Consider the following 24,894-nt stretch of genomic DNA (forward strand, 5'->3'; position numbering starts at 1 on the left):
CTCTACAATGATCCCTATGCATCTTTATTCATTATTAAGGATACAATTACAATCCACACAGAGTTCAGATCCTAAATTGGTTGCAAGAAACTCTAAAGTTTCCCAAACTGTATACAATATTTTGCAAATATAACTTGTATGCACTTCTTTTCTAGAAAAACTAGGCAAGCACCTAGTTTTTTTTTTTGTTTGTTTGTTTTTTTTAACAGAATTCTCAATCTGGGTTTATTTTTGTCTCACTTGATTGTTAATTTTTTACCTTAGTAAAATCATAAAGATACATGATTGGCTTATGTGGCTTCAAAATCCAGAGCGCCAGCTCAGATTTTGCCCCAAAGCCTAAAACTGCTATCTAGATTCAACTACCTGCTGCACATCTCCACCCAGCTCCTGCAACAGACCTACCTAACCATTTGTACGTTCCACATCAGCTCACCACTACACATGCCCAACATGTTCTCTGTAGTAGTCTTTCATTCAGTCATGGCCTTAGGTCACTTAATTTTACAAACCAGAAGCATAAACCTACATTCTTTCCTATCGACCCTTTCTACAGGGTAAGATGGAGTAGGAGTACCATAAAGGGGACATACCTTCAAGATCCAGTAAAGTTCCTTCCAGTCACAGAACCTCCTCCACCCACGTCTAGCCAGTGTTTTCCCCCCTTTTCTTAAACTGACTCTACAAGATTCTGAACCCAGTTCAGGTACCATACTCTTCTGAACTGTCCCCTGACCACACCACAATTCAGCATTCAGCTCCTCCCCTAGCACTCAGGGTCCACCCAACACAACAATCTTCTTAGGTATTATTCCGTTCCACTTCTTAGACTGCACCATGAGAATCCTAAGGGACTTGTGTTTTTCTTCAATGTCACTTCAGTGGTAATAAAGCAATAATTGTCATATGAAGACTGTTTGAGCTATTATTACACTAATGTTTTTTGAAATACTGGAAGAACATTAAACATGCTTATCTGCAGCATCTAATTATTTAACTATCAAATGTCTTTTTCAAATAGAAATAAAATAAAGTATGGGACAAGCAACAGGCTCTAAAATCTCCTATTTTCATACTTACTCTTATTAAAGACCCCAGAAGTCTGTTTAATAATTGCTTTCATTATTGTTAGCTGGGAAAAACTAGTGGACTAAATTAGCCATTCAGGAAAGGATCAACAAGCTATAATTTTTCTTACTCTACGTAAACAAGTGTAAGAACAAGACAACAAACAAAACAGGCTGTCAGTACAGATTCCTCCATGATTTGGTCCTGGCATTAAGTACAACACTGGCAAAATAATTTTTACCAATAAGCTTTGATCTCTCACTCAATGTTCATTTCAGTAACTTTAACCATAGGAACATTAGGCTATACTTTATACAGGATGATTAAAAAAAGTTAAGGTTCTATCCTTTGCACATTTAAAAAAAAAAAGCCTTTAAAGTAACAATCTAAATTATCCTACCAGAATTTTAGTAAATCCATTGGTAACACTTATTTGTTTAAATTTGTTCTAACTACAGATAAACTCAGGAGTTTTGACAACCAAGGTTTTTTGGGGGGAAGTACACACACATTAATGTCTACTATATACTTACAAATACCCTCAGTGGACTGGCCCAAGTTCAACAGAAAAAGCTTATTTCTTCAACAGAAAAAGCTTATTTTTATAGGAAAGATACATAATTATTCTCTCACTAGGCAATAGCAATAAAAATAACCTCTGACTTTAAAAAACTGTAATTGTTCACCTACACTATTTCGAATGGCGTAACCTTTGAAGGCCTGAGTTTGAAAGGATGTCTATTACATACACATCTTGATTGTGCTGCAAATAGTAAAAATTTGGGTAGAGAATTACATCATGAAACAAGTTAAATTGAAGATAGAAATATATTCTTTGTATCCACTATGTACAAAGCACAACAAATTTTCAGTCTCTTGTGAATAATTTCCTACCAGAAATTTAGAACAGAGTGGGTAGCAGAAAGGGGTGAAAATGTGAAACTCCAAGCAATTCAGAATGACATGGCTAACACAAACACACCACACACACACAGACACACAGACACACACACACAGGGGGTGGGAATGTTTGGGCTTAATTGTTAAGCTTCAGCCTCAACAAGGCTTTCCTGCTATACTGTAATCACTGTATTTTTACTAGTCTCAAAGGAAACACTAATTACTAATAATGCAGCTATCACTTAAGAGTCTAAACACCTAGACTAGTAAGGTGGTCTCTCTTCCTTTGTTATTCTATACCCCAAAACATATATGCACATGGCATGATGACTAGGTGACATTAACTAATACTGACAAAGGATCTTACTTGTGGACAGGATTAGATGACATATGATATGAGCAATAACCTCTTTTCTTTTTCTTTTTTCTTTTTTTTAGTACTAATTCCTTAACTAATGTTAACCAGCAAATACACAACCAAAGATCCAAGTTTTGAGCAAACAGCACAGTGTAAAGGCACTGAGTAAACAAGCTAATGTTTTTAACTTTGCTTTCCTTGTCATTTGAGGTGAAGAAAAGTGAGATGGCATACTGAATGACTAAGAACATTGATGAAAGCACATAGAACATCATTTGCTTAGTAAATGTAAAGTTGATTCTTCCTTCACTGAACAAGAGTATTGTATCGGGGTTGGGGATTTAGCTCAGTGGTAGAGCACTTGCCTAGCAACCGCAAGGCCCTGGGTTCGGTCCCCAGCTCTGAAAAAAAAAAAAAAAAAAAAAAAAAAAAAGAGTATTGTATCACTGATGTTTGCTTCAATGTTTTTTTTTTAAAAAGTGGAGTTCATTTAGGAATAAAAATGTGCAAAAAATAAACAAAACAACAAAAAATAGAACAGAAACAATCTAATAACTTATGTAATAAAGAAAAAAAATCTATCAAAGTACAACAGCATGAAACAATTCCATGAAAGCACAAAAAATAAGCCTATCTATACCCAAGCGGTCTCTACTAGTATTAACTTACAGGACAGCTACATTTGTAATAAAAAAGTTAAATCAATAGAAGGCTCAATTATGCCCAGCACTTCAATCTTGCACATGAATAGAATGCTCAGTGAAAGAACATCTTAAAATTTGGAACTTATTTTTCAAACAGAAGATTAAGTTTTCAGAGTAGTCTATCAAAGCCTGTTTGCTTATAGATCTGAATTATTAGTATTAATAACCCCATTCAATTATATTCTCTGAATTATTTTTATATATGAGAAACATGTCACAATCCAATGTGACTATAGCAAGAGGTAATCATTTAAGAATATTCATCCCTAGCATCTACTGAAGACTGGTTCCAAGAACCCTGAGGGATACCAAATTTGAGAATGTTCAAGTTTCTTACCTACAATTGTGTACATATATCCTTCCTCTCATATACTTTTAAGTCATTTCTAGATTTCTTCTAATAGTAATTACAATATAAATGTTCTATGAATAGCTGCTGTACTGTTCATGGAGAAACATGCCTTGGGTAAACAGACAGTCTACCTACTGAACAAAACGTTGGTCAGTATCTCACCAGCGGTGCTGCTTTTATGTTGATGCAGAGAAGACAGAATCTCAAATAGTTGTTAAAGAAAAATACATGAAGGCATGACTTAGATTCCTATTTTCCTAATTTAAAATTAGGTGTTTCAGTAACAGTGACATTACCATTGTATATCCTTTTAGCTGCAATAACTAGATGTTTTATAGTAAAATAGCTTTCCCAAATAAAACCTCTATAAACTGTAGGACACATCACCAAATTTTAGCTACATTAGAGAATCAATTACATATAAGCCAAAGAGAGAAAGAAAAAAAATCAATGCAACGGTTTAATTTGCCACTTGGTCTTTGACTGGACTAAAACTACAATCAATTATGACAGCTCAAGACCCAGCACATACATTTATGCTACAGAATCTGTTTAGCCTTCCCTAACAATGGTCAGTTCATCAACGAAGCAAGCCAGAACTTAGCTAACATCCGTCTGTATTGCTTCAACTGAGAACTCAGCCATTGTCAGTAGAATATAGCATTCCCATTTTTAAGAAAAACTGAATTCTGAAAGGCTAGACAAAAATGTTTCACAAATTCCAAGAGCACATTATTACTTCCAAGGTTTACATATAAAGAAACTACCTTTCATTGTAATTTATTTATTTACAAGCTAGAATGTGCCTTAGTTAAACCTCAAAGTAAAAGTCTCTTTATTTTACAAAGTAGGAAACAGACTAAGTGGCTTACCAAAGACCACAAACCTTGTTAGAGCAATGGAGGAGCCCAAGTGTCCTTCTACTATGTCATGTCAACTCAAGCCTCACCATACTGAGAAATTTGTAATTTTAAAAGGCCAGCATTAACAATGAGTTAATATGGATACACATTTATTTCAGTCTAGTCCACAAAAACAAGCTTTTAACCAAACCCAGATGTTAGTTGCTCTTCCATAATTCAAGTAAGATGCAAATACCTAGGTGAAATCATTTTATCCAGTCCTCAGTTTTCTCATTTGTTAAACTGACAACCAACTTTAAAATCCTTGATATGGTTTGAATATTAATTAGTGTCTGCTTCAAAGCTTTTTAACTCTATGAATATACTGATAATAAGAACTGAGGACTACAGGATGTAGATTATATGGGTGGATTCCCTCATGGGTAGAATTAATTAGGTAACCTTGTAAGAGGACTTGATGGAAGGAGTTAAACACCCCCCCCACCCCCCCCCACCCCCGACCTTCTGCTTTCTGCCAAAAGAGGAAAGAACATTCCTCTCCTCTGGAGTATGTGGCATCAAAGTATCACTTGGGAACAATGAACAGCCTGCAACAACTGAACTTAAGAAAAACATGATAATGGACTTTCCAGCTCCCAGGAACATGAGAAAATAAATATTTGTTTTTCATAAGCTGTCCAGGTTATGGTATACTGTTATGGTTTCCAAGACAGTCCTAACTAATTTTTTAAATTAGGAACTAAGATGGCTTAGTACATAAAATGCATGAGGACCTGAGTCTGGATTCCCTGCACCCAAGTATGGTGGTGCATATCTGTAAGACCAGAAGGAAGAGCGAGAGGTATCTGTGGAGCTCTCTGGCCAGTCAATACAGTTCAATCAATAAGGTTGAGTGAGAGTGACTGTGTACTGGCTAGTTACATGTCAACCTGACATAAGCTAGAGTCATAAGAGAGGAGGGGGCTCAGTTGAGAAAAATGCACCTGAGCCTATAGAGGATTGTATAGGTTAGTGACTAAGGGGGGAGGGCCCAGCCCACTGTGAATGGTGCTATCCCTGGACTAGTGGTTTTTGGTTCTGTAAGAAGACAAGGTGAGTAAGCTGTAGAGAGCAACACTTTCATTGCTTCTGCCTCAGCTTCCAGGTTCCTGCTCTGCTGCTCTGTTTAGTTCCAGTCCGGACAACACTGATATGAAAGTATAAAATCCTTCCCTCCCCAAACTACTCTGGTCATTGTGTTTCATCACAACAATAGTAACCTTAACCAAGACAGGCTGTCAAACAAACAAACAAACAAGCAAGCAAGCAAAGTGGAGAAGAGACCCAATTTGGACCTCGGCATTCCACAAGAAGCGCGCGCGCGTGTGTGTGTGTGTGTGTGTGTGTGTGTGTGTGTGTGTGTGTGTGTGTGTGTTGTGTGTGTGTGTGTGTGTACGCGTGCGCATGTCTACACACACACACACACACACACACGGATTTGTTTGCATGTCCATGCAAACAAACACACACTAGAGAGAAAATAAGAGTTGAATTTGGCTAATTTATTTCATTTAAAAACAACACTTCATGTTTCATTTACATATACCAAAGGAAATATTAACCAAACTCTCTCCTCTTCATGCTTTACATTCATTTTATTGTTTACCACTTTAGTACACTCTAAATTGTTTTTAAAAGAACTTAAACATGTCAACTTAAAAGAATCCAGTTTTTCTAAGTATATACTTAAGGCACACTGTACTGTGATGCATGTAAGCTCCAGTGCCCTGGATCTGTCACCAGTCAATAATTTAAACAACCTTAGAATTACTTTCCCAACACATTTATAGTAAAAACAGCATACTATTCCAGAATCTAGAAAAATATTTAACAACATAGTAAGTATGTAGTATAGCAAGCAGGTTCAACCTGTGCCCCATGTGCTGCATGCATGCTAGGATAGGTGTGAACACGACCCAGCACTTCTACAGATGACAGTGCCATGTAGTGAAACTCCAAAGCTGGACAGACCTAGTAATTTAATGGAAAACAACATTGCCTTTTTTAAGTCACACTTGAATATAAATCCTGGCTCTCGCTCTATCCTTTTCTAGGTTTGTCAGAACTCCAACTAGATTTAAACAGGAGGAAAAATGTCAACTAAAAATTGTTTTTAGGATTAAGAAATGTCAAAAAATTTAAAACGAAATCCAGAATAAAGTAGATGTTCAACACAGTTTATTAATCTTATTAAGTAACTTCTTATTACTTGGAGAGAATGTATCAGTATTATAGGCTCAAGGTTTATTAACAGCTACTTTAGAGAATTAACTTACAGTGTTAAAAATCTTTCTTAGTGATCCTGCCGTGCTGTTTTAGGAGAGGATCACAAAGAAATCTTGTATTCTCCAAGGAAAGGAGACTCTCCCTTTGACATCTGGTTACTTGCTCAGCAGTAACATTTCCCAGGAAAAGAGCAAAGCAGGCCCATTCCTTTCTCTCTATTACTCTGAGTCTTAAATGTATACAAGTCTAATCAACAAGTGTTATTCAGTTACTTCAGACTTTCAGTTGGCTTTAGAGACACCAAAGGAATGCTTTCTAATAGCAAAAGCTATGCCCTAGTTAAGAGAACTACAGAACTAGTTCTCAATTTCTTATTACCACCCAGTTAGGCAAGTAGGGCCTTGTTAAATAAGCTGGTGATTATTAGGGCAATGACTAGCCTTTTTCAGTGAGATCTTTTATAGAATCCTGTATCAATGGCAATATGGAAGCAGCTCTAAATGACCACTGTGGACGATTCTGAAAACACCCCTTCTACTACAAACCCCTCCAGTCTTCTGCAAACTGTCTGAGTGTGACTAACCCACAGGAAAGGCTAAACATTTTTAAATGAAACTTCTGCTTTTATAATTAGCAACTCTTTCTTTTAAATCTCCCAGTCACATACTATTTATTAGAAAGGAATTTTTATACTATCTCATTTACTACTTATATTATTCTGTGCAAAACTGTCATTAGCTGTGCCATTTTAAGAATAAAGAAATGGACTAAAGAAAATTGACTGTTGTTACTTCATTTACTGAATATTGTCTACTGTGTTATGTACTACTATAACTAGACTAATGAAAATCAATACAAAAAGACAACGTTTCCTCTAAAAGAAAATTATAGTCCTAAATAGAGATCACTCTATCAGGAATCTTGGCTATGAAAACAAAATGAAACTGGTAATGAAGCCCCCCCCCCAAAAAAAGTTTCTTTTCAGACCAAAGGCAAAGAACTGAGTAATGATACATGTTCCAGAATATAATTAAACAGAAAGATGCCAAAGAACTTTCAACTCCTGACACAAGTTTTCCTAGTGTGTGTATGTACATGTATATGTGTGTGTAGGAACAATTTTAGATTTCTTGAGAAAGAATTCAGAGAATTCTTAATGAAATGTTTTAAGTACAGTGATTAAAAATTTGAATAGCAGGGGCTGGAGAGATGATTATGAACACTGGCTGCTGTTCCAGAGGACCCAGGTTCAATTCCCAGCACCACAACTGTCTGTTGACTCCAGTTCCAAGGGTTTTGACACCCTCATGCATGCATGCATGCAGGCAAAATGTCAATGCACATAAAATAAAGTTAAATAACGAATCAAAAACTTTCTGAACTGAGCAGAAACAGTGAGAGCTTACCAGCAGGGTATACGAACAAAGCATGTCAAGTCACTGAATGTCTGGCTGACTTAATGAGCACTGTTTTACAACTCTCTTCATTCAGTATAACACAGTGTAGAAAGCACGGGCAATGAAAAACAAGGAGGTGGACCACCGCAGATGGTCTCCACCAATACCATGGTGGGGTCTCTGACTCACACCAGGAACACATAAGCATTTTAAATTAAACAAATATTCAGACATGTAATGGATAAAAAACGAAGACTTGAACTAGAGATAATTTATGTGAAGTAGACACTAATTTCCTCAAAGTCTGAGTGAGTATGAGTAAGATGGACAGAAAACAGTAGTTCTTAAGAGCCTGAGCCAAAAAGAGATGCTGGCTGTGGCAGTGAACGGCATCCTAGACCCATAATGAGTACAAGAAGAATAGGAAACCTTAACTTAAGGTAAGCCTATCTCCTCAGAGCAAAGCTGTGTTTCAGATGGAAAGAAAACAAGAAGATCCTGAGGACAGTACACAGAGTTAGTTAATCCACAGTGACAGGAGTGGAGCAGACCGTACAGTGAAGTGGGCTGAATGAGAGAACACGAAGTGTGTCCTGGCAAAGTTGCCCTGCTGTAATATGGAGTTCAGCTAAGATACAGAAAACACTGAAACCAGAGATTAAGACTTTTACTGTTGAATCTCATCTAATGCTGACCCTAGTAACCTATCACACTGGACTTTCAAGTAATTTCTGTTTCAGACATTAAGGAGATTACTCTTCTAAGAAAAATGATTCAAAGACCATTAATGATCTACTACTTTTATGTACAGAATCAAATACTTCACACCAGCATTTGTACTAAATTAATCAATTACTATTGTTTGGCTTAAAGAACTAGTTTAATCACTCACTACACATATACACTAAGTGCTACGTACTCCATTTAAAGGCTGTGTCTGGTACAAGTACTGGGCAAAACTCACAATCTAAAGGAGAAGTGATTCAGAGCTTCAAGAATTAAGTTTAGACTGCTCAGTACATGGGAAACATTCAACACATTTTTAGCTGTATTTCTACTTTACTGGACAGTCATCATGGAATACATTTAAACTCTACTCAGCTTAGTAATTCTAGAATCATAGATGGATTATGCAGAGTCCAAACTGCATTCTGTACCACAGAGAAAATAGGGACTTCCTAGAGGCAATCAAAATACCTGATGATAGGGAAATGATTAGGCAAATGTGGGAATTGTGAGGTGCCAGTGACTAAAATGTTTTTAAAGTATAGTTACAGTACATATAACTATATGTACTATGAGAAGGCACTATTAAAAAGGAATCCAGAGGTCTGAAGACTTAGTGGTTAAGGGCATTTGCTCTAAGACCTGAGTTCAACTCCCAGTAGTACCCACTTCCTCCAGCACCAAGCACACACATGGTGCACATGCAAGCAAAATACCCACACACATAAAATAATAAAAATAAAACTATTTTTTTTTAAAAAAAGAATAGGGGTTGGGGATTTAGCTCAGTGGTAGAGCGCTTGCCTAGAAAGCGCAAGGACCTGGGTTCGGTCCCCAGCTCCGAAAAGAAAGAAAAAAAAAAGGAATAAAGGGATATAATAGGTCAATTTTTTTTGCTTGCCTGGCAAATGTGTACCCTGGGTTCAAACTCCCAACACCACAAAAGAAATCAAACAACAAAACGACAACATGCAAAATAAAGCCCAACTGAACAATGTAATCACAAAGTAATATGAAACATTAAAAAAAAAATCTGCGGGGTTGGGGATTTAGCTCAGTGGTAGAGCGCTTGCCTAGCAAGCGCAAGGCCCTGGGTTCGGTCCCCAGCTCCGAAAAAAAAAAGAAAAGAAAAAAAAAATCTGCTAAATTGTCAAAACATAGGACAAATCATATTTTAACCTTAGTGATTCTTAGTATTAATACTTTTGGGTTCATTTTACAATAGACAAAAAAGAACTTATCACTTTATTTATTTTAAAATAGAAATTACCCAATAAAATACAAGTCTATCTGCTAAAGACCTGAGAATTCTGAAAGAAAAATACATTCTAAGTTCTCCATATGTATAATACAAAAAGTAGTAATATTTCTATACTCTTCCTGAACTGAACAAATGCTACTATTGACTAAGCTCCATTTAATGAATGAATGAATGATCTTCAAACAAATGACTATTTTATGTGAATTGATTTAACTTCATAGTTAATGTACTATATGTGAAAGGCCAAATTTTCACATTATAGCTGAGAATGTACAAATAGGCTTTAAAATTCATGGGGCTGGAGAGTGGCTCAGTGAAGATGAGTGCTTGCTACATAGGGATCTGATTTCAGATCCCAGCACTCATGTAAAAAGCTGAGCATAGATGTGTGAATGGATACCTGTAACCTCAGCTTCATTGAAGGGTGGAGGCTGAGGATTCCTGGGACTTGCTGGCTGCCAGCCCATCTTCAGGTTCAGTGAGAGAACATATCACAAGGGAATAAGGTAGTGACAGACAAGGACATTCAAAGTTCTCTGACCTTCTCAAACATACCCACAGACACACGCGCCCACATGACACACATGTTCCACACTTAATGTAAATAACAGACATCTTCTTTCTCACATACATACATACATACATACATACTAGAATTCAGCATGGGTGCTAATTTTCTAGTCTTCTGAACTGCTGTTATACCTAAAAATACATTGTCAGTAGACTAGAGCAGAAGAGCTAACTAAGCACAATGTATACTGCTCTCACAGAAGATCCCAGTTTGGTTCTCAACAACCAAGTCCTCAGTTCTCAACTTCCCATAGCTCCAACTCCAGGGGACCCAACACCCTCTTCTGGCCTCCACGGGCACCTATACTTATGGGCATAAGCATACACATATAACTAAAAACAAAGTAAGGGGCTGGAAAAATGACTCAATGGTTAAGAGCACCTGCTATACAGCTGCTGATGGCTCAGGATTCAGTTCCCAGAATCCATATGGTGGCTAGCAACAGCCTACAACTCCAGTTCCAGTAGATCTGATGCCCTCTTCTGACCTCCAAGGAGGCAAAAACACTCATATACATATAATAGAAAAATTTTAAAGATGAAAATTAATGTTTCTTTTTATTTTCTTTTTCTCTTTTGCTTTTTAATTTCTAAAGCAAGGAAGCACTAACTGCTAACTATAAACACTGTCCCAAAACTATTAAGTAGAAAGCACTTACAGTCTCAGTATAAGCAACATTTTGATACACCTTCCTCCATAATTAAGTAACAGAGAATGAAAACAGATTAACAATTAATTCCTGGCTTTGTGTAAATAAAACTGTTATTCTACTATATATACAGTTTAGATAGTTCTCTGTACCAAGTACCTTCTCTAGGAGGAAAAAAAAACTATTCAGGAAGATCAAAGATGTCCCTTAAATCTGGCAAATACTTATGTAGATAGAAATATAAGAAAAAGACATCAACTATATACCCAAGCCCTTATCTCTTCATGCTCTAATGACTGTCACAAAACATCTTAACTTTTCTGTCATTTTGTGGGCACCATTTGCTGACCATGTTGCACAGGTGAAATTCATCTACAATCATGGAGATTACATCAAGAGTTGTCCCTGTCCCTGTTATAAGCTTTATAAACTATTAACTGACATTACTTCCAGGACTCATAGTAGCAGTTTTAAGAAAAAGGTCACAAAGTAGAAGTGATTTTCACAGTGTCTCCTAAATCTAAGGATAACATTTTCATTCAAGAATCACATCTCCAATTCCAAGCAAGCCTGTTAAAAGCCCACAGGAACAAAAATTCTGGACAATGCATTGAGGAATGGCTTTTCAGAAAAAGGTTAACCCAACAGACTATACAGAGCTAAGAATGCATGACTTAAGACACATGGTAACAGTGAGGAAAGTATCTCTCCCAAAGGAATTACTTAGCTCAAATCCATACACAACCTCCTTTCTTAATAACCTTCTCAGTTCCAGCACTTAAAAGTGTCCCCTGCTCATGAAGAGGGCCAGAACTTTGGTTCCCAGGACTGGAATGGGTAGCTCACAAGGGTCTTTAATTCCAGCTCCAGGGTATCTGACCCCACCGCCCTCTGCAGGCACCTGTATTCATATGCACAACTGAACACACATAATTTAAAAAAAAATCTTTTTAAAAAATTACCAACAAAAAGATGTATATAATAAGCAATACTCTACATAATGAAGGGAAGTCTAAAAATTAAGAGATTAACTTTTTTCTGTCAACAATTAAAAATACAGAAATTAATTATTTTAAATAAATTTTGTAGATTTACTTAAATTGAGGGGGGCAGGAAAAAAACTGTATTAATTCTAAGTTAATATGGTGTAACTTTTACTCTGCTTAATAATATGACGGCAAGCTTAAAATATCCACTAAAAGTGTAAGGAAAAAAGTAAAGAACCTGATTTATTTGGTAACTTTTATCAAAAGTACTCATCTATTTATGAAATATATCCTGTAAGTTAACTTACCACTGTTGTACAGTGAAAACCAAACAAGTCTAAACTTATTTCATTCCTTTTACACATCCATTTTGTAAAAAACCTGAAATGAGCAACTGAAACTTGATTAGTTTACAGTCTGCCATAAACTATAGGTAACAACATATTCACATGGTACAACATATACCAGTTGTAAGAACATACATATGTATAAGCAAATAATGGTATGTATTTCTGCGTGTGAAATACTACATACTTACAACTTCTAAGAGTCCATGTGGGCTGTACTTACTATATACAAGACATCTAATCTGAATGAAAGAAATCCTGACAGCCTAAGGATGCACTTCCCAGAACTCAATGAAATATCACTGGGGCATTATCTAGCCTCAACCATGGCTGAATATTTGCAACGGGAACAACCTATGGTTATTTACTTACGAACTAGAAAACAAACAAAAAAACAAAACAAAATCTCAGTTTCAATACTAGCTTATCACACACTATTACCATCTTCAGCTAATGATACAAAATTCTCTTCCTGCTTCTAATCCCCAATGCTAGCTCCAGAAAACACTGATCTTTTCCTTTTTCACATCTACTGCTAAGTCCTAAAGCTCTAGGAATAAATAGTACTGCATACAGTACTCAGTATATCTTGGACCAATGATGATTTCTCTACAGGTTCAAATAGAGAAATCTAGAGATCAAAGAGTTGCAAACACAGATAAAGGTAGAACTGCTTACTCTGAAAAATATTAACTGGCCAAATATAAGCTCTTTCACTTTTTACCCAACAACAAAGACTCCAAGAAACAACAGAACCAAGAGCAAACATTTCCTAGAAAAATCAGTGTCACTGTTGACTTAAAAAAAAAAAAAAGGCAAAAAACAAGACAAAACAAAATCCCAACTAAGTCTGAATTCTGCTATAAAAAAAAAAAATGAGGGAAGGATTCGGATTTGACAATCACTTGGGTGGTTGATTCAGTAGGGAAATTATTTAAGCTCATAAACCTGGCTCACTGTCCAATTACAAAGGAAAACATAATAGTTACCTTTATTAGCGCTGTTTTTCCGGCATTTCTCACTTTCTGATGTAATCTCTTATTTAGAAAAATCACTCATAATGCAACTAATATCAAAATACCTCATTCACCCAATTATGCCCTACATGTTTACATAGAGCCCATTTATTTACATTAAGGTGCAAGTTTCTACACGCTGACACTATGTCCCTTGCAAAGCCACAATTTTGCATCGGTTGTAACTTCTTTGGTATGAGGAATTCAGAGGCCCTCAAGTTCTCCAGGTCAAAGTTACTTAACTCTGACCATACTATCGTGGTCTTTCCTTTCCTCACAGCAAAGGGTACTTCAGGAAAAGCCTGCTCAAAAAGTGATGACAAAGGCCCCCTTTCCCTCCCACAGAACAGAATGCTTATGAGCCTTTGAAGGGGAAAACAACTTCCTCCAGTTTTACTTTTAAAAATCTGCTCCACTGCTGGTTTGTCTATTTGACTTGTACCTGTTACTGTAGCGACATGAGCAAGTACGTCCAGTTTGTTACAACAGGACGTTTTAATTGCCTGCCACTGGCTATCTGATCGAGGCATGACATCCAAAGTTACATACACTCCATCTACTAAACACCGCAAGCCTATGACTCAACGTAACGCCAAGACGAAAAGTTTCTGAAGAGAAAACGTTTGCTGTCGCTAAAGACGTACAAGGTAAAACAAGTCTGAGTGGCAACTATTCTTGGGGACTTCCTTGGCTAAGACACGGAAAAGCAAGAGCTCCTTCCGTGCCTGGCCCTTCAAAGAGTGGAGGGACGATTCTGAACCCGAGTGGGTCAAGTGCTTAGGAGGCTTGCAGGATCAAAGATGCTATAAATACTATGCTCGCTGCTAGTAGTGTTTTGCCAGTGGGTATTTCGTGGCATCTCTGTCAGTGAGTGGGGCAGTCGGATGGCAAGACCGCTCCTGACTAAGGAGTCGGGCGGAGGTGGACGATCCTCCCCACCACCGTAAAAGCCAAGCCGGGTCCTTCTGGAAACCGCACGCTAAAAGTTACACACACGCCCCACGCGAGGGGTGCGGCGGCGGCAGCGCGCATCCCCTCAGGGCCGCGGCACCGAGGCCGGCGCGAAGGAGGCCCTGAGGCGGCCGGGGCGGGGGAACGGCCCGGGAGGTAGCCGCGCCGGCCCCGCGCCGCCCTGTTGCCGGGAAGGCTCGCGCCCGCCACCGGCGGCGGCCGTGGGGGGAGGGGAGGCCGGCTGCGGCCTGTTGGCGGAGTTCAGCCCTGGCCTCGCGTGCGGCTCCCCGGCCGCGGCTCCGGGTCCCGGGCGCCGAGGACCGACTCACCGGAAAGGCCCGGATCCGCATCTTGGTGTCCTTCCGGCTGCCCGTGCCTTTGCTCAGATTCGACATGGTGCTCGGCCCCTCCCCGGCGGCGGCGGCGGCGGCGGCTGCGGCTCGCACCTGAGGCGCCGGTGTCACATTGAAGGCGGGAGGGCGGCCGCGGGGCTCGGCGGGGGGCGGCGCGGCCCCGGGCTGGGCTGGGCGGCGGGCCGGCCCTGGGCGGCTGCGGCGGCGGGGGGCGGCGGCTGCGGGCTCGGGCGGCTCGGGCTCGGCCGGGGGCTGCGCTGGCGCGGCGGCTCCGCGGGCTTCCCCTCGCGCCGGGCTCGGCTCCCTTTATCGCGCTCCTCCGCGATGGCGGCGGCGGCGGCGACGGACAAACATCTCACTGCGCAGGCCGAACGTCCTCCTCCTCCTCCTTCTCCTCCTCCGCCTCAGCGAGACGAGATCCGGCCCAGAGGGTGGAGGGGGGAGGAGGGAGGGAGGAGAGCGGAGAGTGGAGAGATGGGGGGAGGGGGCGGGAGGACGGGAGGGGAGGCGGGAGGCCGCGGCGGGCACGTCCGCTCTCGCGAGATCAGGGCGGGCGCAAGGCCGGGGGCGGGGCGGGGCGAAGCCCGGGAAGGGAGGGCGCGGGGAGAAGTGGGGGGGTGAGGGGGAGTTAGGAATGGGCGTAGTCAGTGCCCTGGGGGCGGGGCCTGGGGCAGGAGGCGTAGGCTGCGTTTTCAAAAGAGGAGCGTCGGAGACCCGGGTAGGCGGAGGTGGCTTCTGATTGGTGGAGCGCGAAGGTGAGGTGTCACGTGGGCAGTGGGCGGGGGAAGTTCCGGATGGGAAGTGGGGAGTGCTCTGTTGTGGGCTGGCGGGGCTGAGTTTGGCCCGAGCGGATTGCAGGTAGTCCGGGGGAAGGGTGTGGGGTGGGAGTAGGAAGGCTCCTATGTCCTAGAACTGTTCCTGTGTTTTTCTAGGGCACGTGGCCTAGGGATGGGTACTTGATCCCCGCCAGAAACCTGAAAGCAGTGTTTGTGCCTGAGTTACCTGCAGTCTATGAAACCAGTGTCCTGTATTTAGCTAGGTGTTGCAACGCCTCAGTATTGAGTCAACCCGGCTTTCTTACACTGCGCAAGCTCCGGGGTTTGTTGATTAGTTGATACTTTCTGGAGAATCCAGAGCCCACTAATGTTAAAACCCGGTTTTTGTTTGAGTTGAAATAAAACAAGTGCCTGATGTACCACAATATTTGTGTTAAACATATGACCATTTCCAAGAGCAGTATATATCATTAAAACCAAAATCACCGTGGCATTAAGCTTGCTGTAGGTTTGGAGACATTTTTTATTTGTTCGGGACCTCTTTTATCATCCTATAGTCGAAATGTCCAATTCTACTGCCTTTTGCTTCTAATTCAGAATGAATCCTACTTCTAATTTACCTACTTGCTCAATTGCTGTTTCCAACGACGCTGGGAAATCTGAGATTCTCCCAAAGTTTCCGATCTTCCCATTTTGAATGAACTGTTGTTAAGATCAACAGCCACATTTGAAAGCTGAGCTCTAAATAAAAAATGGAAAACTCGATAAAGCTTGTTTACTTATGGTTGAATTGACCCTAAATTATTTGTAATGTTTAAGCTTACAGAGCTATGCATTTGGGCTCTCGCTGGTTGAAGTGCCCCTTTGAAAAATAAACTTAAAGCAAAAACGTTTAATATTTAAAACAAGCTTAAGGAGAATGTTGCTTTTGCTAAGCTAAAAATAAAGCATCAAGAATGAGTTAAGTAAAACAAGGAAGGACTCTGATGAGTAACTGATGCATAGGTGTTTATAACTAGTATGCTACCTGATCGTCATTTCCATAATTATCAGAATATTAAAACCTTTTTCTATTGGCTGTCCTGTCACATGACTCTTTGTTATTAAAAAATACACTCTTGAGCCTTTGGCTTTAATCTAAGCTCTGCCACTTTATCAACTGTATAACTTTCCCTGAAAAAAAGAAACTGCATGTTCTCTCTCATGAGAATAAAGCCAATAGTATTTGTAATATGCAGTCAAATGTGCATGTGGGTATGGAGAAGGAAGCAACACTGGATATGGAAGGACTGAATGCACACAAGTTATGAAGGAGGATAAAAGTCTTATTTTTAGTTATAATTCTGTCGTGGGATAAAAGTGTAAGATTTTAATGTGAAGCTGCACAGCTTCCCCTCTGAATGCCAAGTTCGAAGATCATCGAGTCTGATGAAGGTGGTGTTTTTATTTGCAATTTTTAAAAAAAAATAACAAAAACTACTATTCTACATTGAGAGGTTTAGCCTTATGAAAAATAGCACATTGCTCTAATCTTTCTCATTTTTCCATGAACTTGGGGAAACAACTAAAACCTGGCTAGAGGAGTTAACTACCTTATGACCTATCTATTCACTCGTAACTATGTGACCACTTTCATTTGCTCTACAAACACAGATTTCCATGTTTGCGTTACTTAAGCAAAATTTAGGGGCATTTAAAAGAATCACTGTCAACTCTTAGACTTTTTAACCACCAAAAAAACTACAAAAATTTTTCAGAATTAATATTATTGAGAAATTTGCTGATTTATTTGTTCATTCATTCAGTTGTTCAAATATTTACTAAGTTGCTACTATACATATGAAGTACTAGAGTGCATGAATGAGTTGAGCCCCACCATCATAGAGCATAAAAGTCCTTTTCTATATCTCACAATTAGGAACCACAAACCCAAGTTGAATGGAGCAATAACTTACTGTATACTTCAGAAATCAGAGGGGATTTTTTTCTTTCTTTCTAGGGAAGCAGCGTCCTGAAAAATGTATATGAAAAACACTTCTATATATTGGTAGACCATTCTTCCGTGCCGCATGGTGATCCCTGACTTCCAAATAGAAGATGACCTTTCAAGATACTATCTTTCTGTGCAAGCAGGCCACCTTCCCAGCAGAGCAAGCACACTGCAGTAAAACACACTAGATCTTGCATGCCTGACAGTTGTTATTCCTACTCCTGCTGACAGTGTCCTGACACAGGGAAACGGTGGCCCCAGTTCCATTATCCAGAGGAGGATGTGCAGTCTGACAGGTCAGGCCAGGCAGCTGGGTGGGCCAGCCCCTCATCTGAGTCCCAGTGTGTAAAAAAGCACCATAAGGTACGAAGAGCCTATAAAAGGGAACAGCAGCCTCCTTTTGGCCATGAGTTTCTAGGTATCCAGGAAACCAAGCCATTGTAATCAGTGCTGCAGACTCCTATGTTTGATTGTAAAGATATTGGTTATTAAATCAGCTTTCAGCCTACCAGTTCAATTAGAATTTTATGGTTTTGAACAGACCAAGACCATGGTAAGGGAAGTTCTATGCTTTTCAGATTAGAAGACAGATAATAGAGTCCCAACGCCTTGGATGAAGGGATTAGGTCTTCTTTGTCTCCTAATAACTATTTCAGGTCAATAGATGTGGAGTTGTTTAGCTGCCTAGTAACGGCACGTTTACATGGAATTGTAAGACGCCATGTTATCAAAGGGAAATCAGAATAGACTGACCATAAGCACCAAAACTTGACCATACACCTTTCCTGTTTACCTTTCCTTCTTACATCCTGAGACAAGAAGTGTACGACACCTATAAGCAGACAAAATGAAGTTACAGCTTGAACTAAAGAAAAATCCACATGCCTAATCACTTCATAAAAAACACATCCCCATTGTCCAACACACTTTCATGCTAAATATCATCTGATGGACAATTCTAGAAACTTTGTCATTGATTTAGACAGTGTTCTGTTTATTCCACTAAGTGAATCTTTTGTGAATAAAAATATGTATATATTATTTTGGCAGAATATAAATTCTCAATTAAAAATTATTGGCATTGCATTCATATGGTTTTTTAAAAAAAACTTATTAGCATGTGTGTATGTGGCGGGCAGGGGCGCAGGGGCACGGACACACATTATGTGTGGGGACCAGAGGACAACTGGCTGATATTTCTTCACCTTTATGTGGATTCTGGGGTTTGAACTCAGGTTGTCAGGCTTGTAGCACATGCTCTTTTACCCTGTTGAGCCATCACTGTTGAGCTCGTTCCACATGATTTTATTTGGAAGGAAAATAATTTCCTCTTACCGATAACATTGTAACAGTAAAATCGCAAGAAGCCTCCAGGGGACAATTATGAATGTTCACTGCTTGCATTCATGACAGCTAAAGTATATGTTGAGATTTATAACTCATCAGCTCATTCTTTGTAACGTAATTTCGTAGTCGAGATATAGCATGGTGCCAGAGAGCCATAAAAGCAAATTGTCTACATTTTATTCTACATTTAGTAATTGTATAAACTAGCCACCAACAAGGGTAATAAAATAGCATTATTCTTTTAAACTTCTTCAGTAAGCTCTTGTCTTCATTGTTCAGAGTGAAACCGAGCTGGTAGAAGTCATAATGTGAGCGAATTAAAGCCGCGTTGGTAGGAAAGAATTCACACTGACTAACTAAAAGACATCAAAACCAAAGGAGCCATGTCTGGCCCCTAGGTAGTATAATGAAATCCTAGAGAGATGTTGATTCTATGCCACCACATTCTGGATCCTGCCATTCTTTTGCGGCTGGATTTTGGGTAAAGAATCCACCCACTGAATGGACAGTTTGAGATGGTGGCAACATGGACATCTTGTTAAAATGACAACTTCACATTTAACTGAGCTAAACAAACAAACAAACAAACTCAAACAATATTTATGTATGAGTGTATTAGGAGCGCTACTTCTCTGTGGCTGAAATTCTCATTGAAAAGTGCCTATTCCTACATGAAACTTCAGGTTTCTTAGAACAGCGGCTTCAGATGCTTGAATTGTTAAGGTGCCAACACATTTAGCTAAATTGATTATGGTGAGGAAGACAGTGGTGTTTGTTCATGGGGGAAGGCATGCTTCTGATTAGCTTCCTAGTCTTTTGTTTTAAGGGGAATTTCTGACCTGATGTGGTCTTAGTAGATAGCAGTTACCACTTCCAACCCTGGTAGCCAAAGTGGCTTGACGGATCCTTCAGTGTGAGGATGTGCACAAGTGATAGAGGTAATCAGATCCATTTTAAAACCTTTGAGTGGATGACTCAAGGACACCAGGTAGTCCATTCGGGGACAGTGGCAGCAAATAAGCTAGACTCTGTGTGGTGGCTGGCCTTCACTTGCTCCTCAGCTTCTGGGTTCTCCTGCTTGTTCAGCCTGTGCTCTTACCCACCGAGCCATCCCTCAGCACCCTGAGGTGATTTTCATCTCTAGTGTGAAGAAGATAGCCCATCTTATAATTGTGCCCAGACCGACCTGCCTTTCTTCCTTCCATCTTTCCTTCCTTCCTTTCTTCATTCTTTTCTTCCTCCCTCCCTCCTTTCTTCCTTCTTTACTCTCTTCCTCCCTCCCTTCTTCCGCCCATCCTTCCTTCCTTCCTTTTATTTGAGCAACTTATCCAACACTGTTTGGATGAATTTACACAGCTGCCACGATGTTATGTCACGTGGATAGCACAGAGAAGATTCAAAACAACCAGCAAACTCTCCTGTGTATCAATAACGGATGTTTCTGTGAACACAGAGAAAATTAGCAATTGTTATGGTTATTTGACTGCAATAGATGAGTAGCCAGAGAAAATACATCATATGAGATGATTGTTAACTATTAATATTGTCTATGCAGAGTATAGTGTATCTGAATCAGCTAAACTGCTTTCCATACCAAGACAGAGAACCCAACTCTGACTGGTATAATAACAATCAGATCACTGTCTTACATAACGTGAAGCCCAGAGTCAGCTTGCAACTCAGATACAGTACATTTAGTGACAGTTTTGGGAGCCCCGGCCTCCTCTGCTGGCTAGTGGCAAGGTATAGTCACAATATGTATGATTGTCTCGTTAAATTGAAGCTAGAGCAGTGATTCTCAACCTATGGGGTCATGACCTTTGGGGCCTGCATATCAGATATTTACATCATGATTCATAACAATAGCAAAAATTACATTTATAAAGTAGCAATGAAATAATGTTATGGTTATGGATCACTAAAACATTAGGAACTGTATTAAAGCATTGCACATCAGGGAGGTTAAGAATCACTGGGCCAGAGGGAAACTTACTCTTACAGGTGCTGTGAGCAGAGAATGCTTCCCAGAGACAGATCTGGAGATAATCGGCCATGACTCACTGGAACACTAGGTTACATGCCTAGTGTAGCTCACTAGATGGAAGGAGACATAAACACGCCTAATTCTAGTCATTGGGGAAAGATAGGTCCTACAAGTACTAACCACTATTACATGTTAGTACAACACACATTTATAGTTATCTCCTTTGAAGAGATTACAAATGGCAACCAATGCATTGAAGGTTTACAGGGAGAGAGAGAGAGAGAGAGAGAGGAGAGAATTAAAATCCAACTATGCTGTAAGGAGAGCTCTCATATACAAATGCTAAGACCAAAGAGAGGAGAAACGCATCATAGCCAAAGACTCAAAGAGAGGTGAAACTCACCACCTGGACATGAGAGAGGTACATGTTTTTACAGACACCTATAAAAACACCTCTCTGGCCTTCTCTTTCAGAGGCATTTAGCAAAGTTTCATTCCCTGTTTCCTTTTGTTATGTGGACTACGGTAGCCAGAGTCAAATGGAAGCACAGTGGTTGGCCCACAGTGTAATTTGGAAGCTGAGGAGGAGGCCTCTTCGCCTACTTCTTCATTTTAAAAATCAATCTATTTTAAACAACTTGTCAACTAAAGCAAGCAAGCTAACAAACAGCCATGCAGCTGGGTTAATGAAGCCACTGAAGACCAGACCCAATGTCTCTACATCTCAGTGAACCTATTAACAGTTACAATAGCTATTCTGAATATTTAGGCTTGACCGAGCCCCACATGTGTGCCAATCCAAAACCACTCAGATTCTTGAGGCCACCCTACTGTTGTGTTTTCCAAAGATACGAAGAGGTGGCCATAATCAGCAAACCGTCCTTTGGAAATATGTTAGTATTGCATCCAGGTCAGTTGTAATCTTGTTGCTTCTGTTGAGAGGACGTTAACTTCCTGTAAAGAAAACGACACGGTTTCCGGTGCTCTCCTCTCACGAGGCTTTTATGAGTGAAGGGAGGCCTGTCTTTCCATGCCTCTTCCATGACTGCTTTGTCTGCCTCTTCCTCACCACCACTACAGCTGAGTGTTCTTATGGTAGTGAAGAGTGCAGGGTTCCGTTAGTTGAAGGACACAAGAGTTCATGAATAAAGAAGGGTGATAGTGGTACTTACCATAGTAATTATGAAATTGGTGTATGAAACGTGATGTACTCTTATTCAGGACCCTGTGAATAATAAGCACTTAGCCAAGTCTGCCTCCTGGTCCATAGTGAGCCTCAGTTTACAGGTAAGAAAGTCATCTCAGACAGGCTCAGCAACTTATCCAATCTGAGGGAAGTTAAGTGTCCTACTTAGAGGCTCCATTTAAGTAAGTCAGGACAAAAAGATTCAATCCCTTTTTAACTAATTTCAGGCCTGTTCAATTCCAGAGTCTGTAGTTTTCTACTATTGGTTGGTTGGTTGGTTGGTTTGTGGTTTTTTGGTTAGGTCATCTGTTTGGGCTTTTGGTCCAATGCTGTAGGATGATGGGATGAAATGCATAAAAGTGAGGGATCAAAAAACTGAGAGTTTATCTCAGGTGTTCTATACCTACAAGTCCAAGTCTCACCACAGATGTTACTGTGGAGGGAGAAGAGGAGAAGGGGAAGGAGGAGGAGAACGATGAAGAGGAGGAGGAGGAGGAGGAGGAAGACGAGGAGGAAGAGAAAGAGTTCTCGAGAAGGAGGGGGCGGCAGCAGTGGCAGAAGCAACAGCTGTAGCAGCTACTACATCTAAGATACTGATGGAATTTTTGTTGTACTTTTGAGTGATGGGCTCAAAATGTAGCAGTAGGCATCGCTCAACAGAGGAAAGCAGTTTGCCCAGGCTCAGACAACCACAGCTGGTTTGGAAGCCCAGCAGGGAGTGTGCAGGGCCTTCACGCTCTTGACCTGTCTAATGGGTCGTTCCTTTGCTTTGTCAAAAGAATCTGTGATCCAGGCTGAAGTTAGCATTAGTACACTATGTAGCTGAGTCTTAAATGGTCAGAATCTCAAAAACAAGCTCAGATGACCTAGTGAGAGGACCTGACTGTGAGGGAATAAAGTCCACCGGATAGCACAGCAGCCCAAAGTAACAAAGAATGGCCTAGGCAACAAAGTATCGCCTACAGGAAACACCAGTGAGCCAGAGTCTGGGTTGGGGTATGTTTGGTGCAGTCAGTTTTCCTGCTATTTGCATCCCTGTGCATTTCCATTTACTTTCTCAGGGCCTTTGTTCAGGACCACGATCTCTCTATACTGAAAAATGCAAATTAAGGGGAGAAGACGTAGTTTTGTTGAGTATGTTCTTCTCGGCATATTAAAGAAAGGAAGTAAGTTTTCAAGTTTTGGAGCAAAATGAATTAATTTGCCAGAAAAGTAGATATATCTACTTATATAGTAGGCTATATATGCTTAATTGATACTGTTTTTTTCACTAACTATAATGGTACTTTTCTTTACTGAAGACTGGGAATTTTATGGATTTGGACATTGGCATTGCTTGTGGCCAGATGGGAAAATTACAAGGGAATCTTGATGTGTCTCAGCTGCCCTGTGAGAGTGCCCCTCAACATCACAATTTTAATCTCTCCACTTCCCGCTCCCTATACCCCGCCCCACACACACACACTCCATTATCACTAGGATCCCAGAGTTTCTAGAAAGTCTCTAAGACTTTACCCACTCACTAGGGCATTTATTTACCACAGTGTATTGTTGTTTCTCCCCAAATGGATTTGCTTTAGGATTTCTTAACATAACAAATTTACAATGCAGTTCCACTATGCTTTGATATGGTAGAACTTGGTGTGCATCCTTTCTCAGGTATCAACCAGGCCGTAAACAGAGCTACCCTGATGCTATCCACGGGGTGTCAGAAAGTGGAACATTAGCTCAGGCTTTGAAAAGTGCTCAAATTATGCATGTTCCTTTACTGGAAAATGCACAAAATCCCGAAACAAATATATATTGTGCCGTGTGGGTGAAAATGCCGCAGCCCTGGTAATTCTCAGAGGTTTTCTTGAAGCTGAATTCTAAGCCCACAGCTTTCCTTTGTTTTTAGCTCCAACAGTGGCTGGTTTACATCGTATAAACCTCCCTAAAAAGACAGAAAGGGAGAAATTGAACATTAAATAAAACAAATGGCATATTTCCGAGGTATCCGAGGTATTCTCCTCAATTATAAAGGCCTAACTTTCATTGCAGTCAGTAGTAGGTTTATTGTGAGCATTAAAGAAAAATAAATGTGTTCGTTATTAAATTAAAACTATAAAACCTGAGAACAAAAAACATTCTTAAAATTTTGCAATTTGTTTCGCCATCTCTGTCATGCACGGTACGTGGCTTTACTCTGTGATCAAACCCTGAACGTATTTCTTGATTTCAGTGTTGAAGGATGAGTTTCCATGGCTCTGGATATTGCCCTGTACTCCTCCCTCCTGTCTTCTCTCCCTCCCTCCTTCCTTCCCTCCCCCCATCCCTCCTCCCTTTCTTTGTTTTCATCCCCTCCCTCCTCACTTCCTTTTTCCTGCCTTCCTCTCTCCCTTCTTTCCTTCCTTCCTGCCTTCTTTCTCTTTCATTCCTTTTTCTGTGACAGTGTCTCACGGACCCCAGTCTTGCCTCACATTTGCCAAGATGTTGCCAAAGATGACTGAATTTCGGATCCTTCTGCGTTTACCTCCTGAGTACTGGGGCAGCAGTTGTGTATAGCCGCTCCCGGTTTTATGTGGTGCTTGAGATCAAGCCTAGGGCTTTGTGTATGCGAAGTGAAGTCTGCACTCAGCCGACCGAGCCACGGCACCAACCGGTGCGCGTCTTTCAAATCGTTTTGTGAGGATTGTTGAATAACACCTTTGAAAACTGTCTGTCTATCTGTCTGTCTCTCTCTCTCTCTCTCAGAACATATATACATACATACATACATGTCTGTATGTGATGGCTTGAATAAGAACGGCTCTCATAAGCACAAATGTTTGAATGTTTGGTCCTAGTTAGTGCAACTCTTTGGGA

General features: G+C 40.3%; 1 protein-coding gene across 2 annotated transcripts in view; it reads right to left on the reverse strand.

Moving 5' to 3' along the window:
- The window catches only part of Cul3 (cullin 3), a 74,337-nt gene extending 59,416 nt beyond the window's left edge, over positions 1–14,921 (reverse strand). The window contains exon 1 of one of the 2 annotated variants that reach the window (XM_032901449.1): positions 14,744–14,921. In XM_032901449.1, coding sequence (XP_032757340.1) covers positions 14,744–14,809 — 66 coding nt within the window. In that variant the 5' untranslated portion in view covers positions 14,810–14,921. The remainder of the gene's footprint in view (positions 1–14,743) is intronic. The other variant, XM_032901450.1, reaches the window with a different exon arrangement.
- Between the last annotated feature and the right edge of the window lie 9,973 nt (positions 14,922–24,894).

This window comes from Rattus rattus, chromosome 4 (genome assembly GCF_011064425.1).
Source record: "Rattus rattus isolate New Zealand chromosome 4, Rrattus_CSIRO_v1, whole genome shotgun sequence".
Lineage (NCBI taxonomy): Eukaryota > Metazoa > Chordata > Mammalia > Rodentia > Muridae > Rattus > Rattus rattus.